The sequence below is a fragment of the Schistocerca gregaria genome, chromosome 5, assembly GCF_023897955.1.
Source record: "Schistocerca gregaria isolate iqSchGreg1 chromosome 5, iqSchGreg1.2, whole genome shotgun sequence".
Taxonomy (NCBI): Eukaryota; Metazoa; Arthropoda; class Insecta; order Orthoptera; family Acrididae; genus Schistocerca; species Schistocerca gregaria.
The window spans coordinates 106048028-106065655 of NC_064924.1; the positions used below are offsets into that span (position 1 = coordinate 106048028).

The 17628-nt window shown below is 47.0% G+C and overlaps 1 protein-coding gene across 1 annotated transcript; it reads right to left on the minus strand.

Annotated features, from left to right (window-relative positions):
- Positions 1-202: 202 nt before the first annotated feature.
- Positions 203-15755, minus strand: LOC126272085 (uncharacterized). Its single transcript, XM_049974647.1, has 4 exons — positions 15522-15755; positions 11828-12223; positions 4173-4333; positions 203-1810 (listed from the first exon to the last, which is right to left on the minus strand). Exons 1-4 carry the CDS (start codon positions 15727-15729, stop codon positions 1499-1501), a joined length of 1077 nt encoding a protein of 358 aa, XP_049830604.1. The 5' UTR covers positions 15730-15755; the 3' UTR covers positions 203-1498.
- Between the last annotated feature and the right edge of the window lie 1873 nt (positions 15756-17628).

The following is a 17628-nucleotide window of genomic DNA, read 5'->3' on the forward strand; positions in this document are numbered from 1 at the left end:
TTCTTTGTCATTCATTTGCATTATTTTAACAAATTTACAGAAATATTCCTCTTCACATCAAGCACAAGTCTGTAGGAAATACGACGACGCCTTTAGTTCAGAAACGGTAGTCAACAGAAAAATATCTTTGAGAATTTGCATCGGTTGTTGCTCTCATATCATCTTCTGCCTGTCAGTGCTTCATTTATCCTTATGCCGAATGATATACACATATTAGTATGTGAGTGGGATGAGTATCACCCGATGGAAGACGGCAGTAGAGGTGACTTTAACCTACAGTCCGACCAAGCAAAGTGTGTGTTGTTTAGAAAGGCGTTGGTAGTTTATAAAAATACATAACACCCACTACGCCAGCGAAGTATTCGTTCCGTAGTAATATATATTTTTCTTTTAAGAAAATAATAAGGCGAAATGAAAACGTTATACTCAGTGTTGTAATTTTTTTTAAGGAAGTCATTTTTTTGCATAGATAATTCATTTACTATGAAACGGACACTTTAACAATTAGTTACTTTTGCATCCTTGGACATTATCAAGTCAAATAAAAATAAAAATTGGCATGCTTAATCACTGTTTGTCACAACGATACGAGGAATTTCAATATGTGATAGCCTCACTAAAATGCATTACCGTAAATATTGAAGTGGTCTGATCAGCGTTTTAAAATCAAATGGGATGCATATCAGGGAACTTAGCGGCACTACTCCACTCCGTCAAAACACGCCTCGGAAGGCCTAACAGTACCGTCCGACCGCCGTGTCATCCTCAGTCTACAAGCATCACCAGATGCGGATACGGAGAGGCGTGTAGTTAGCACACAACTCTCCCGGTCGGTCTTAGTTTTCGTGAACGGAGGCCCTACTTCTTAAGTAAGTAGCTCCTCAATTGCTGAATGCACCCAACTTGGCAGAGCCGGACGGTCACCCATCCATGTGCTAAACAAACCCGACTGCGCTTAACTTCGGTGATCTGACGGAAACAGGTGTTACCACTGCAGCAAGACCGTTGGCGCACGGACTTAGTAGCTCTATATTTTTTCTTGCGGTATAACTCAATAATGCCCAAAGGGTCAGCAATACTACTTCATTTACAGTGACTGTGGATCCAGAGGTACCTAGGATTATTTTCATTTGCCCCGAGTACACGAATGCATAAAGTGGCATGACACTCCACAGTGCTATTACGTTTTCGAGACACTACTTTGCGTGATCGGCCTATAGAATTTCATTTGCTCGGACTGACAGAAGCTAATCTTTGTAGTGGAAGCAGTGAGAGAATGGACAAATTGTTAATAGATCTGAAGAAAGTATATTTGGGCAAGGTTTGTTAAATTTAGTGCAGCAGGTACTGCCCACTAAAGACGTCTAGCACCTCAAAGAGTACAGAAGACTGTGTGGACTGGAACAGACCACAGTCTAGACAGTGTGATGAGAAGAGTGCCTCTGGCGGGGTCCCGCTGTATGTACACGTTTTCCGCGGCAGCAGGTAGCTGCCGGCCCTAGTAGTAACCTCCGACCCCACCGTAACCGCCCTTGGAGAAGCCCTGGCCGTACGAGGCGCCGTGCTGGCCGCCGAACTGCTGTCCCTGCTGCGCCACCTTCTTGCCGAAGTCGTCGTAGGCGGCGCTCTGCCCGTAGCCCTGCTCGCCGCCGTAGAAGGCCTGCTGGCCGCGGGAGCCCTTGTGGCCGGAGGCGTCGTCGACGGCGAATCCGTGGCCGAAGCCGCCCTTGCGCGCAGCCTGCTCGGCCGCGAAGCGCGCGTCCTCCAGCTTGCCGCCGTACTGCGACCCGTCCTGCACGCCGAAGCCGCCCTGTCGACACGCGAGACGCGCCACGTTTTACACAGCTGAAGATGAGTCACCGGCCGAAACGTTTCTGCACTTCTTAAGGAGGCAGCTGGGGAGTGGACTAGAGTAAGGGGACAGCCGCTTGATTATTTTGTTCATCTGCATTTTGTAGAGTATGAGGCGTGTTAGTTGAGCAACGGCAATTTCATAATTCTGCATTCTGTGTTATTTTCGCGCTATTTTTTTGTTGTTCCGTTGTTAAACGCCTGGAAAATATCTACATCGTTAACCATATCAGGCACTTAGCCTGTTGTCGGGTGTCCGAAATGTTACATGTGTTTTGACAGTTTCGGCCCGTGTTTTGACAGTTCGGCGATTATTTTCTATAAAAATGGATCAATGGCTTATTAGAAATGTAAACACTGCTTTTTGTGAGTCTGCTATGAGTAAAACAAAGATTTGTGAGTGATATAAGCGTTTCGAAAAAGGTTCATGAACAATCAACAAGTGACTGATGATACTTGCGTATCAACTGGCTCAAACCATGAAATTTTTTGTGATGTTTTGTGTATGGAACGTGTCACATCATAATATGTTCAAAAATTGTTGACTTTCGAACAATAACGCGGTGAAGTGAACAGTAGTGCAGACCTACTGAAATGTGTCGTGACAGAAAATGGAACATGACGTCGAAACTATGGCCACAGCTGGGGAAACAATTATGTTTCCCTTGGTCACCTGACTAATGCCAAACTAGGGACCTCGATTATGATTCCGTAATCTACTGGGATGTTTGGTCGAAAATGAATTCTGCAACAGTCCACCATACTCTCACGAGTTGTCATTCAAAGATGTAATAGTATAATACCTTCGTCATTGCTTTGTGAACTGTATCGCTATTTTAGTGCAAAGGAGGTGGTATGAAGTAAAAGCGCTTTTAAAAAGAACAAACCTCCAGCTTAAGATAATGTGGACAATGTTACTGGCAGTAGCAAAGTTGTGTGCGGAAACATATCAACACCAACAACAGCTGCAAAGGAGCTTCATGATTCTGAATATTATGTGTAATCACATTGTTCACAGTTCCATTCTGACTTTGTATGATTATAAAGACATTTCTCGATGTAATGTAGGGTAGCAAATATGTTTGAAAATTGGCATTATAACGTCCTTGACAATTTCTTATGGACTTTGGATTTGAGTATAAACATGGGCTGATCGTTGCTATGTTACTGTATTTCCTCCAAGTCTTTCGCCCCTTCGGACATATTACATATATAAGAAAATGCCGTAATTCTGTAGATGGAGTGTATTATGCTCTACACACTGGACGATATGATGCTGTTGCCATCAACACCAAAGTAAGTATTATAAGTTTCATGGGCACTGGAAAATATACGGTTAGTGTTCACAAAGACGTGACGAAGAAGAATGGTAATATGAAGCAGAAGTATTTGAAGAGACAACCCATCCAAATACGAAAGCTCTAAGAGAATAGGTGAAGAGTTGTCTAGTGACTCAGACAAATTCTTTTATAGTCTGGGATTTCATTAAAATGAATTCACGTAATGTGATTTCTTGCCATTTTCAAGTGAACTGTTAGAGATATAAACTTAAAATTTTCAGTACACGTACTGCTTATCACTTTATGTATTTTATCATAGCCTCCTCAAAATATGTGAGAAATAAAATATCGGCACCAACAGAGGGTGGAGGAAAAGACGTTATAGTTTATACAGCTATAAAAAATTAAAAATTATGTTTGAAGAACAATTGTACTGAATTCACTTGAGAAATTATGTCACATTTACCCACCACGACACTCCAAAAAATATCTTAATAGACATGTGGTGTAAGAGGAAACGCTCCTGAAATTTATCGTGGCAGGTATGGGCGGGTGCGGGTCCCCTTAATCAGTGTACTGCATTTTGTATCGAAATATATATCGTCTAATAGACAGACAGGTGGAGTCTCCCCCTGTGTCTTTAATTGCATTCTTATATGGCGATTTGCGAATGCCGACGAGATATGAAAGGAGTGATGCAGACAAGAGAAATGCAGGCGTAGAGTGTGGCATTTGCGGACGGTACTTCAATGTCGCCGACGCAATTGGAAGAGGCGACTAATTAAACAACCCAGCATCAGACAAAAGGGGGCTATAAAGTAAGTTAACCGTTTCAGATTGCTGGATGTTTATAGTGCAAACATTTTTTTTTTTTTTCGAGAAGCGTCAGTTAGGTGAAAAGATACTTCTCGGGAAACGGAAGAGCAGAGAATTTGTAGTTCCACGGAACATTCAAATGGAGCAGACGTGGCACGTGAGTGGAGCCGTTGAGAACCGCAGCGCAGACTATGAGACTACTGTACGGGTGGCGGCAGCACTCACCTGCTGGCCTGTGTACTTGAAGTGGTCGCCCTCATCGCTGGCCTCGTCGAAGAAGGTGGAGGTCTGACCCGACTCGTCCTTGTGGTGGTAGTTCTGGAAGCCCTTGCTGCTGTGGCCCTTGCGGTGGCCACCTCCGGCCTTCACCGCACCAGCGGTGAGGGCTGAAAAGAAAAGTGAGCCCACTAGTTAAAAGAGTGTGAGATACGCATGTCGCTTCAGCAACGCACGATTGTGTAAACAGCTTTCCTGAATTACCTGCGGAAGTTACGTCCACTGTCAAAGCGTTTCAGGGTGAGGCAATTGTAAACAGATATTAGCAGTTTCTGACGAATCCCAAATTTGCTCCACACCATGAATGGGTCTATTCAGTAGCTTACTAGGGTACTTAAGCAAAGCTATTAAAACAATACCGACATACTGCTTATTTCCTATGCCTCGGTCTTGTAGCATTATCAGTCAAATCGTTTCACACTAACTCCATTTCTTTTTCTTCCCTTCAATCACTGTTTCTTCGTATAATCACTATGCAACGGTATCAGTAAAATAATCGAGCTAAGCCGGCCGCTGTGGCCGCTTCAGTCCGGAACTGCGCTGCTGCTACGGTCGCATGTTCGAATCCTGCCTCTGGCATGGCTGTGTGTGATATCCTTAGGTTAGTCAGGTTTGAGTAGTTCCAAGTTTAGCGGACTGATGACTTCTGATGTCAAGTCCCATAGTGCTTAGAGCGATTTTAATCGACCTAAATATTACGAAACAGCCATTCCCATAACTTCACGCGTTACTGTTATCATTAAGGTGTGTTAGACCCGCCTCAGCATTTCATAGCTAATCTGCCCTGATCTTTTTTGAACTCCTGTGATCCTATGATCAAAATAAATACAAGTATATTAAATATTGTCTGTTCAACGCATTTCCTGACGTAGACCTCACGCTCCCCGGTTTCTCTTACAACTTGAGTAATTTTTCCGCCGCGTTACAAGAAGTACTTAGCATGCTGTGCTGAACCTCCCCCATATTTTGTATTCCAGTCGGTTTTATTCTTTTCCTTGGCGTTCTTCATAAGCCCCTTAGCTATCTTTAAAAAAGGAGAATTACTCACTGAGGTGCTTGCGATGACACGTAACAAAAAAAAAAAAAAAAAAGCGGAAACACCAATAACGACGACGTTGTTGTACGCGAATGGTCGTCTTTTCTAAATAATGAGTTGCTTTGTTGACACAGTTATCTGTCAGATTTTAGTTTTGTTTACTAGGAAACTAAAAATTTGATGTCTGTATTAACAACTGTGCTGTAACTAATTCTGTTTCTTTGTTATCGTCATACCAGTCTCGAATCTTGGACATGACATCCTCTTCTACAGCTTCCTATATTTTCCTCTACGTATACAGGTATATTCTGCAACGCACTGAACGTCAGCCTCTGTATATCAGCCACAGTCTAACCAGTTGCTTTGGCGAACATAGCGAGTTTGGATTTTCATTTTACCCTCTCGCCATTTCAGTTGCAGCGCTGGCGTGCAAATTCGAGTCGTTTCCCGTAGACAGCAGTCAGCATAGGTGCATGAATCAGGCGCCTGCCGCTGAGGCCCATACGCAGCAACATTCGCTGAATAGTCGTTCAGGACAAACTGTTGGTAGCCCCTGGGTTCATCGGGCAGTCAGTGGCTCAGCAGTGCGCGTCTATTCGCCCGTACGCCTCTCCGCAGCCGTCATTCACTCCTGTCATCAATGGTCTGCAGTGCACCACATTTACATCAGGTTGGATACCACCATTCCACCGTGCGCGGTATACTTTAATCACGGCGGCAGGTGAAATGCTTACAAACTTTGCCGTTTCAAGAATGTTTACACTCTTGGCCCGATGCCAGTGATCATTTTCTCTCTGTTTCCGCATTATGAAAACAACTGCACATTTATCCGCATCCCCTTCCTTGCTAGTGCTGCCACAACCCTCCAGGTTAGCCGAGCGCGCTAATGCTCTGTTTCCTGGACTCGAGTAGGCGCGCCGGCCCCGGATCGAATCCGCCTGGCGGGTTAACGACGAGCCTGGCTGTGGGTTTTAGGCGGTTTTCCACATCCCCCTAGGTGAATACCGGGATGGTCCCCACGTCCCGCCTCAGCCACACGGCTCACAGACATCTGAACACTTTTTGCACTATTCCATCGATTACACTCGTCGCTGACAGTTGCGGTACACTAATTTCTTCCCAGGGAGTACGGGGTGGCGGCAGGACGGACATCCAGTCACCCCTTCAACTAACATTGCCACATCCGATTAACCATGCCGACCCTGCGTATCCGCGGGCTGTAAGGCACAGGGAAAGGAAGAAGTAAGACTGATAGTGCTGCCACCTCCCCCCTGTGTTCGAGTGGTCGCTCTTCGTTGACGTCGGCCATAGGGGTGGTCACATTAATGTGTATGGACCGTGTACACGACCGGATGATCTGCGAAATTTTTGAAGTTGTTGGTAATTCTACACCAGGTGACATACTGAGTAATAGCACTTACTCCCATGTTTGATACTCCAAATGATGGTACTTTGGTTAATGAGTGCCGGTGTGCTGTAGAACCGACAGCTTTTTGGAAGACAAGCAATACTGGATGCATACGCTTGCCTTGACCAGGTAGTCAGACTGACAGCGAAGCCTTGTGCTGTGACGACGTGACCGTCCCCACTGCCGCTGTTGGGTGAGAGTCCGCTGGATGAGACGTCTACTTTTCCCGGCGCGTGCTGTGCTGCAATATAGCCCCTGGCCCGGGGCGGCGCCGCCCACAGATAGGGCTGCGCCCCCACTCCATCACCGCCGGACGTTTCCCAAGAATAGGCGAGCCCGCCGCTATCGTTAATATTCGCGCGCCGCCCGGACCGCCACGTAATTTGCCGCCAGATGAGTTACGTGAGGTGTTACCACAAGCGCCGCCCGCTAACTAGTTTGTTATGCGCGTTCTTGCCGCCGGCCGGGGGCCGCGACGCTCCCGAAAGCGGAGGCCAGCGCCTTAAAAACCGCGTCCGTCTGGAGCAGTGTTTTCACCTGGTGGCTGCTCTTTTATCTCACCGATGTGAATCTTGAATTTGCTCCCTAGATGGCTCTGTATAAGCGAAGCTTTAAAAACTTGGCGGGAAGCGAAAATACAGGGTGAACCAAATCTCTGCCGACAAACTTTCAGAGATGCTAGTATGGATCAAAAGAAGAAAGACAGGCCTGGTAAATATGGGATCTAAAATGCATACATTAAGAGCTATGAGCACTTGTTCATCTTTGGTAGTATTTTTCCTTTCCATGTTTTGAGACGAGTTAGTATGGACAAAAACAAGAAAAAAGTCTACTAAAAATAGGCCCTAACGTGCATACGTCATGAGTTAGAACCACCTGTTTACAGTAGTTAAGATGGACTAGTGATTGGAGCTCGTAACGTATGTGCTTTAGCGTCCATGTTAACTGGATATTTTTCTCCTGTTTCCGTCCATGCTATCACCTCTAAAGACATGGAATGCAAAGAGCTTTGTATAGAACAGATACGTTTCACAGTAACGAAGACGGACAAGTACTCACAGCTCTTACGATACGCCCTTTGTAGCCTACGTTTACAGAACACTTCCGTCTCGTCTTAGTCCATATTGCCGTCTCTGGAAGTTTGTCGGTGGTGGTCTGGTTCAGACTGTGTACTGGCCACAGGTATGCGGTGACAGAGCTGTGTAGATGTGCACAACTGAACCGGAAATTTAAGTTTCCGTACTACAGTGAAAAGTTACAGCATCTCTCTGTACATTCTGGGAGTGAGAGTTGTGACGAGGAAGGGCTGCTTCAGACAGAAACACTCTACAACAGCTTCAGACGGCGTTCGCGAAATAATTGTGGAAGTGTGGGTAGAAGACGCCATCGGCTCGAATATGAATCACTGTACTAGTCAGTACAAATGTCTTTGAAATATAAACTTCCTATTAAGCCCACATCTAATTGAGCTCAAAACCAGTCGCAAGTAATCGTATTTTGAAGAGTGAAACGCCGTTGAATTTTTTTACGATTGCGGTACTAGAACCAGAAAGTCCATTTGAAAAATCTTAAGTCGATCCCGATATCTCTGTAAAGAGACTTGTGGTCCCCACTTTTTCGCAATTCATTTTGGAGAAAATGGAATTCTAATACCTTAAACGGTTCTGGAAAAACGCGAGGTAAACAGCTTTGCTGACTCAGTCTGTTTGTATATGGCTGTCTTTGACAGGGATCACCATTTCACGTGTCCTGCCGACATGGAAATGCGTCAGCTTGTTCAATGGCTTATTACAACGGGCTTCAGGTGCACCAGATTTACAAACTGAAGACCAGGAACACGAAGTAGAAGAGGAAAAAATAGTAGCAAACACTCATTTTTAATAAGACTCCAAAAAAAGAATCTTTCTATAATTCCTTCTCTAACATTGCATTGTGGCGCATGCTGTCCATAGTGGCCAGTATTTGGCTGTTTTTACTGCGGAGAACAGTGGAAATGATCCTATAAAGGGAAGGTAACCTTTTTAATGAAATTATTATCCCTCGTCATTACAGAACAGTAAAAGCAACTGACATTTCTACCGTCTTTGCAGCGTTTCTCTACAGGACGACTAACTGAAGGGGTCAAAACGTTTTTTGCTCTCTGGCTCATAATAATGTGCCCAGATTCTGTCAACTGTTAGAACACATGTCACCAAGCCGCCCACGATCGTGATTCTTCACACCAACGATATGAGAAAATTCGATACTGATAGTCGGTTTCGTGACCCAAACCAGTTAAAGAAACAGGTCGATAGTTAGCCATCATGGCGTCAGGCCAGATCCTCAATCTCATTTGGCGCAAACTTCTAGAGAAGACACATCCAAGGCTTGTCAACATGTACGTCCACTTTTAAATCCATCTGCCCGCTGATAAATCAGTCTCTTGCTAATGAGGCTGTGATCATGTCTTTGTAACATTCTCTTGTAAATTACTTGAAATTTTAGGTCCCGTCACCACATAAATCTTACTTTGAGTTTCAACTCTCCTAGTCAACATTCAGGTGTTTCCATGTGCTGTCACACTGTCAAACGTTTCCCGCACTGGATTTTGAAATTGAAATATCCGTCTCGTGTACTACTGTAAATTTGCTGTCACTGTCCCACCTACGTACTTGCGCGAGGCTGTTAACTGAAACGTTAGCTAATTATAACGCATTCTGTTTCGAAAGTAACAGGACCTTAACGTACAATCCGTCACTGTCGGCGTTGGTCTCGTTCCGAACTCATGTTGCCCGTTACGATACTGGAAAATCACTTACGTTACTAGTTTCTGCGCTGCTGTCATTCTCACGTGACAAATGACGCTAGCCACACACCTGAAGCCATATGATGTAGGCAATTTGTCTGACGGTATCCGAGCTTGCAATTACACACTGGCCTCTGTATCGAAGCTTCCGTGAAATGTGACACGCTTCACTAAATGGGTCTCTCCTATATTTATGAATATGTGGTTCAACGACATCATGCAGAATACGTAATAATAGCCAGAACCAAACGTTGTGCGGGTGTTCGAAAAGTTTCACTGAAGCTATCGACATACCTTCAAACCAACCTCGTGTATAGGAGTAAAATAGCAGCTACTTTACTTTGGAGTCTGAAGTAAATGTATGGCATCGCGTATAAAGGCAGTAATCAGAACCAAGCGAAAGTTCATGATGGTGCATCGTAAAAGGAGGCTACTGGCATTCTTAAAATATCATATATTACACTTCTACACAAATACGCCAAACGATATTGCGCAGAATTTTTTTCCTCGTGTCTCAACGCTCTGTTGCTTGACGACCGGGCTACGACGGAAAAGAGACCCACACTTCAATGTGGAGTCCGAACCACGTGTCGTTCCTGGTCAATTTTCTCGTGATTGGCAGATGAACGCTAGTTTGAAAGCAAACTGAAAATTGCATGGTCCGGCCGGGATTCGATCCCGCAACATCTCAGTTTTTAGACTCCCTGTTTACCACTTTCTTTGATCTTTTGTTCTATCCGGTTTTTTCGTAATTTTTCTTCAGCAATTCTGTGTGTGTTACACGAAATCTGTCAGATACCATCGATGAAAAGTTCAGAATTGTTATCACAAAGTCACGACTCTTTGGACCCTAGTAAACACTTCCACCAAGCTACTGTAAAATCTCTGAGTTTTGTGGCCCATTGAAGACGTGCAGCTTTGTGTCCCCATTTGGGAAATGGCGTACTGTGAAATAACCGACTCGAAATGTTGCATTCCGTTACTCTTGCAATTTTCGTTTCGAAGCTTGTGAAGGTGGACTTTCAGTTACTGACAGCACCAATTCCTGTCAAGGTTGAAACCCACCGTTATCGACGAGATATGACAATGGTCGGCGGTCCCTGTGGGTTAAGTTCTGCCGCGCGGGATTAGCCGAGAGATTTGAGGCTCTGCAGTCATGGACTGTGCGGCTGGTGCCGGCGGAGGTTCGAGCCCTCCCTCGGGCATGGGTGTGCGTGTTTGTACTTAGGATAATTTAGGTTAAGTAGTGTGTAAGCTTAGGGACTGATGACCTTAGCAGTTAAGTCCCATAAGTTTTCACACACATTTGAACATTTTTGGTTAAGTTCTGTTTACGTCCAGCTCTCTTAGGCCGTGTTAGGTAGCTGCGATTGGTACACGATTTGATGCAGACACGTAACAAATTGTTGAACTTCACTCACTTTCGAACGCTACAGCTCCTTTCTGCCATACGAAATCATATTCACATTTGCGAATATTATTAAACTTTGGCTGCACTATGCATTGGTGACAACGAAAATATGTGCACGAGCCGGGACTTGACGCGGATCTTCCACTTGCGCGTGTGGTCGCTTTGATCCCCTCGGCCGCCCGAACAAGCCCCCCATATAGGCCAAAACTTCCATACGTCACCCCTTTCGTCTAAATCCTACAATCACACAGATACTAAGAGTCCTTTCATAATTAAAGCTGAAACCCAGTTATTTGGCGTTAAATACTCAGTGCCTGTTTTGTTCTTATGTACTTTGCATGCATGTCAGAAGGGCATGCCGAAGTGCATTAGAACAACACAGGGACGGCAGTACACTGTCCCTCCTGCCATTCTATGACGTCTCCATGTCTGCTGTGGTTCCATGAATTCACCTGGCAGACTCAAGCCACTTAACTTCCATGGCTCACGTCAGTAGTGGACGGTGACATGACGGCCAGGTAGCAGTTAAGGGCTCTGCTTTGGTTAGTGACGCTTCTTTCAGTTTTGTATAATTTCCGTTCCCTACCCCTATATGTATCCAAAGGCCTTCCGCGGTGGTAATGCCGGTTGCCATCGGATCGGCGAAGCTGATGGCAAGTGAAGTGCACTCAGCTCACTGACGCCAATTGAAGTTCTACTTGCTTAAGCAGTAGAGAACTCACAGCGGCCGGGAGATCGGTCTGTTGAAAACATGCCTCTCCATATTAGCATCTAGTGACGCCTGTCAGCTGTAGATGATTTGGCGGTCGACCGTTATCGTTCGGCCTTCCGACGCTAGGCCAGCAACCTATCCCACGTTCAGTCAACTATCAGGCAAGGTGGTAATGGGGCGTAGAGACTCCCAGATGGGAACATTTGGGAGTGGTTTTGCAGCGTGCTGCCAGAGACACGTGTGAGGACTCACCCTGCTGGCCGCGAGCCAGTCCGTGCTGGAAGGCGCCGCCCTGGTTGTAGTTGTTGAGCCCGCCGGCGGCGCCGCCGTAGAAGCCCTGGTCGGCCTTGTTGACGGCGCGCGCGCCCTGCCCGCCGGAGAAGGCGACGCTGGACAGCGCGCCCGCCTCGCCCTTCTTGCCGCCGCCGGCCGCGTAGCCGCCGCTCTGCGCCAGGCCGCCGCCTCCGGACAGGCCCCCGGCGTAGCCGCCGCCCCCGTAGCTGTTGAGCGCCTTGCCGGACGCGAAGCCGCCGCCGCCCACGCCGCCCAGGCCGCCCACGCCGCCGACGCCGACGCCGCCGACGCCGCCGACGCCGGCGACGCCGCCCAGACCGCCGTAGGCGGCCACGGGGTAGTAGCTGCCGAGACCTGCGACAGAGCGGCTCTGATAACTTGCCACAGCCAACTACTTAACTACAAAACAGTCTGTGATTCCATTACATCACAGCTTTGTATCACTTTACACCTTCTGAAAAAAAAAGAAGGAATCAATTGTAAGAATTTGAAGGTCTGCAGATGGCAAGCAAGAATAGAAGGCACAAGGTTATTAGGAATTGTATTGTATATTAACCGGGGACCTAGAAACGACGAAGAGGCTCCGACCACGCTGCAGCCGCAGTGGTCCACCCCTCCGCCTCCCCACAACGATCCAAGGGTTATTGTGCGGTTCGGCCCCCGGCGGACCCGCCCTAGGGAACGTCCCACACCAGACGAGTATAACCCCTATGTTTGCGTGGCAGAGTAATGGTGGTGTACGCCTACGTGGAAAACTCGTTTGCGCAGCAATCGCCGACATAGTGTAACTGATGCGGAATAAAGGGAAACAGCCCGCATTCGCCGAGGCAGATGGAAAACCACCTAAAAACCATCCACAGACTGGCCGGTTCACCGGACCTCGACACATATCCGCCGGGCGGGTTCGTGCCGAGGACCAGGCGTTCCTTCCCGCCCAGAAAGCCTTGCGTTAGACCGCACGGCCAACCGGTCGGGCCGTTATTAGGAATACGCAGAAGGTAAAAGAACCGAACTTGAGAATAGTATCGTAGATAGAGAAGTAGGTGAAGATGAAGATACGTGAAATCAGCGATATTCCCCGAGAGTTTTTGAGATCTTTGGGAGACCCAGCCTGATAGGTGGGAATTTTACTGGACTATCAGATTAACAGGTCATGGTTCGCAAATACTGACACGAATTACTTACCAACGAACGGAAAAACTTGAAGAGGCGATGACAGGTAGATCAGTTCTAGTTCCAGGGGAAGGTGCGAACATGCTGCGCGGGACTAGCCGAGCGATCTAAGGCGCTGCAGTCATGGACTGTGCGGCTGATCCCGGCAGAGGTTCGAGTCCTCCCTCGGGCATGGGTGTGTGTTTGTCCTTAGGATAATTTACGTTAAATAGTGTGTAAGCTTAGGCGCTGATGACCTTAGCAGTTAAGTCCCATAAGATTCCACACACATTTTTGAACTAATTCTTTGACAATATGTCAACAGCATTTCTGCGGTGGTAAGACCGGTTCACGTAGGATCACCAAAGCTAAGCGCAGTCGGGTTTGTCTAGCAGTTGGATGACAGACCGTCCAGGTCTGCCGAGAACTGTTGAAAGATGTAGTGCCAGTTGAGGAGCTACTTGAGTGAGAGATAAGGGCTCCGGTAGCTAAAACTGACAACAGCTGGGAGAGCGATATGCTGACCACATGCTCTTTCCATATCCACATCCACTGCCGGCCTGAGTGGCCGAGCGGTTCTAGGCGCTACAGTCTGGAACCGCGCGACAGCAACGGTCGCAGGTTCGAATCCTGCCTCGGGCATGGATGTGTGTGACGTCCTTAGGTTAGTTAGATTTAAGTAGTTCTAAGTTCTAGGCGACTGATGACCTCAGAAGTTAACTCCCAAAGTGCTCAGAGCCATTTGAACCATTTACCCATCAACTGACTGCATATCATGTTATCAGTAATCTCATTTCTTGTAGAAACCACGACGTAGCTGATGTATGGAATTACAGTACCATGGAAGCTAAAGATCATGTAAGAGCAGAAGTTAGGTGATAAAAAGAATACTAGCAAAGTTAAGGAGGACATTAGTGTTCAAGAGAAGCCTACTATTATCGAAAATGGCATTAAGTTAGGAATGAATTCATGAGAATGAATTTTGAGAGCGCAATATTGTGTTGGTAGTAGAAGAGAATAGAAAAGTTTGAGATATAGAGCGATAGAAGAATGTTGAAAATTAGGTGGCGTGATGAAGGAAACGCGGAGGCTCTCCGCAAAATCGTCGAAAAAATACCACATGGAAAATACTCACACGAACAACGGACAGTTTTATGCGACATACTGGAATGAATTCGGTGGTACTAGAGTTAACTGCAGAGATTAAAGCTGTGAGGAAGACAGTGGTTGACTTACTAATTTGTGGTGCTAGGATAATTCAGATAGAGAGGTTGGTAGTTCTTTCGCACCACATCAAACAAGTCAGACGAGTGATGAATTAAAAATAAAGAAATTGAAAAAGGAGTGAAGTTAACATCATGCATGTATACATGCGAATGCTGTAACTGAAAAATTTCAGTCGCCTGATGTAGACAGGTGTAATGTGCTGCGAATACATAGAAAGAAAGATCCTTTATCTTTTAGCTATAATATAGCAGGTCAGCAACTGAAAGAAGTTAATTCCATAAATTATCTTGGAGTAGGCATTAGGAGTGATTTAACATGGAATGATCATAAAGTTGGTCGGTAAAGCAGATGCCAGATTGAGATTCATTGGAGGAATCGTAAGGAAATGCAATCCGAAAACAAAGGAAGTAGGTTACAATACACATGTTCGCCCACTGCTTGAATATTGCTCACCAGTGAGAGATCCGTACCAGATAGGGCCGGCCGGAGTAGCCGAGCGGTTCTAGGCGCTTCAGTCTGGAACCGCGAGACTGCTACGGTCGCGGGTTCGAATCCTGCCTCTGGCATGGATGTGTGTGATGTCCTTAGGTTAGTTAGGTTTAAGTAGTTCTAAGTTCTAGGGGACTGATGACCTCAGATGTTAAGTCCCCATAGTGCTCAGAGCCGTACCAGATACGGTTGATAGAAGAGATAAAGTCCAACGGACAGCAGCGCGCTTCGTTGGAGGATCATTTAGTAATCGCTTGTTCGCCCAGTTCTTGAATACTGCTCACCAGTGTGGGATCCGTACCAGATAGGGTTCATAGAAGAGATAGAGAAGATCCAACGGAGAGCAGCGCGCTTCCTTACAGGATCATTTAGTAGTTACGGAGATGATAGATAAACTCCAGTGGAAGACTGTGCAGGAGAGACGGTCAGTAGCTCGGTACGGGCTTTTGTTGAAGTTTCGAGAACATACCTTCACCGAAGAGTGAAGCAGTATATCTCGCGAAGAGACCATGAGGATAAAATGAGAGATATTAGAGCCCACACAGAGGCATACCGACAATCTTCCTTTCCACGAACGATACGAGACTGGAATGGAAGGGAGAACCGATAGAGGTACTCGAGGTACTCTGCGCCGCACACCGTCAGGTGGCTTGCGGAGTATGGATGTAGATGATTTGCACAACCGAAACCGGCAGGTGTAATAGACATTTGTTTTCACGGCAGCTGATGGTTCAGTGCGTCAGTAATCCTGCAGCGCCAGAACATCGGCCACACACTAACTCACCTGCTCCTCCCAATCCTCCCCCGTAACCTAAGCCGAGCCCGCCGACGCCGACGCCGACGCCCACGGGGTAGCTCTGTGCGGTTGCGATGGCCTCTCCCTTGTCTGGCACGTCGTGGATCTCGTAGACAATGCCGCGGCCGTTGGTGGTGGCCCAGGAGGGAGCGACGAGCGCCAGCAGGAGGGCGCAGAGGGCAGAGAGTGGCTGCATGTCTGGAGGCTGTGGCTGGAAGCTGAACTCTGCCGGCTGGAGGCGCGCCGTGCCCTCTTATAGTGGCGCGCAGGCGACGCGCTGTGAGCCGGAAGGCCGGCGCGGCTGGCACGGTGCGCCCGGCCTTGGAGGCGGCGGATGTCTGCGCGGGGAGCGGCCCGCAAAAACGCCGGCGTGTCACCTGGTGGCACCCACCAGCCGACAGCCGCAGCCGCAGCCGCAGGACCCTACACCCGCGGCGCGACCTTCGGTTTCGGTGAATTGCTCGCATTGCGACAGCTGCGTCTCAAGGACGCGCCAGCTTACTTGCTGCATCTAGATATCACACCTACTGAACAAAGGCTGAATCTTTCGAAGTGGTGTTCCTAGTTTACCACAGTTAAGGCTTTATGAAACTTACTGACTGGTTCGATACCATCCGTACGATTTACCCCTCTTCAACAGAACCTCCCACTTACACCCTATGTAATTAATTAATCATTCAACCACTGTCATTTCCCACAGCATTACTCTCTAGTTCCCTCTGCTACCATGGAATTCGTTCCTTGTCCCATAAACCTGTCCCTTGTAATTGTCAGAGTTTTCAAGTGGCTATGAGCACTATGGCACTTAACTTCTAAGGTCATCAGTCCCCTAAAATTTAGAACTATTTAAACATAACTAACCTAAGGACATCACACACATCCATGCTCGAGGCAGGATTTGAACCTGCGACCGTAGTGGTCGCGCGGTTCCAGACTGTAGCGCCTAGAACGGCTTGGCCACCCCGGTCGGCTCAGTGCTTTTCATGGGCTCTTTCTTCGTCGATTCTACGGAGAACCTCCGCATTCCCTTTGTCACACAACCTAATTTTCATCATTAGCAAAATTGTTCAAATGGCTCTGAGCACTATGGGTCATTAGTCCCCTAGAAATTAGAACTACTTAAACCTAAGTAACCTAAGGACATCACACACATTCGTGCCTGAGGCAGGATTCGGAACTGCGACCGAAGCGGTTGCGTGGTTGCAGACTGAAGCGACAAAGAATCGCTCGGTCACACCTGCCGGCGCATCATTAGCAGCATCAGGGGCTAGGCCAGGCACAGTCGTACTTTAACGTTCCTTACTAGTCCGTCGATCTTTTTAAGTAGCCTCCCAGTCTTTCTAAAATTTCTTTCCCTTTCGTTTCCGCCACATAGCTACCGTTTAATAGTTTCATTTCTCCCGTACATTCGCCTTGCAGTAAATCGCGGAACGACAGCTTTTAGGAGAGCTTGGCGTAACTAAGAACACGCGCTTTTTCGTTCAAAACTTTTGTCCAGTGACTGATTCTACACTACTGTCCATTAGAAGTGCTACACCAAGAAGAAATGCAGATGATAAACCGATATTCATTGGACAAATACATTATACTAGAACTGATATGTCATTACACTTTCACGCAAATTGGGTGCATAGAACCTGAGAAATCAGTACCCAAAACAACCGCCTCTGGCCGTAATAACGGCCTTGATACGCCTGGGCATTGAGCTTGGATGGCGTGTACAGGTACAGCTGCCCATGCAGCTTCATCACGATACCACAGTTCATAAAGAGTAGTAACAGGCGTATTGTATCAAGCCAGTTGCTCCGCCACCATTGACCAGACGTTTTCAGTTGGTGAGAGATACGGAGAATGTGCTGGCTAGGGCAGCACGAATATTTTCTGTGTTCGGAAAGACCAGTACAGGACCTCTAAGTGCGGTTATGCATTATCCTGCTGAAACGTAAGGTTTCGGAGGGATTGAATGAAGGGTAGAGCCACGGGTCGTAACACATCTGGAATGTTACGTCCACTGTACAAAGTGTCGTCAATGCGAACAAGAGGGGACCGAGACGTGTAACCAATGGCACCCCATACCATCACGCCGGGTGATCGC

What these genes read in the sequence shown, in the direction of transcription:
- LOC126272085 (XM_049974647.1), bottom strand. Translation starts at nt 15,729, where the DNA reads ATGCAGCCACTCTCTGCCCTCTGCGCCCTCCTGCTGGCGCTCGTCGCT. An exon ending in GGGAGGATTGGGAGGAGCAG is followed by an intron (nt 12,224 to 15,521) that starts GTGAGTTAGTGT and finishes GCTCTGTCGCAG; the next exon opens with GTCTCGGCAGCTACTACCCC. An exon ending in TCAAGTACACAGGCCAGCAG is followed by an intron (nt 1,811 to 4,172) that starts GTGAGTGCTGCC and finishes GCGTGTCGACAG; the next exon opens with GGCGGCTTCGGCGTGCAGGA.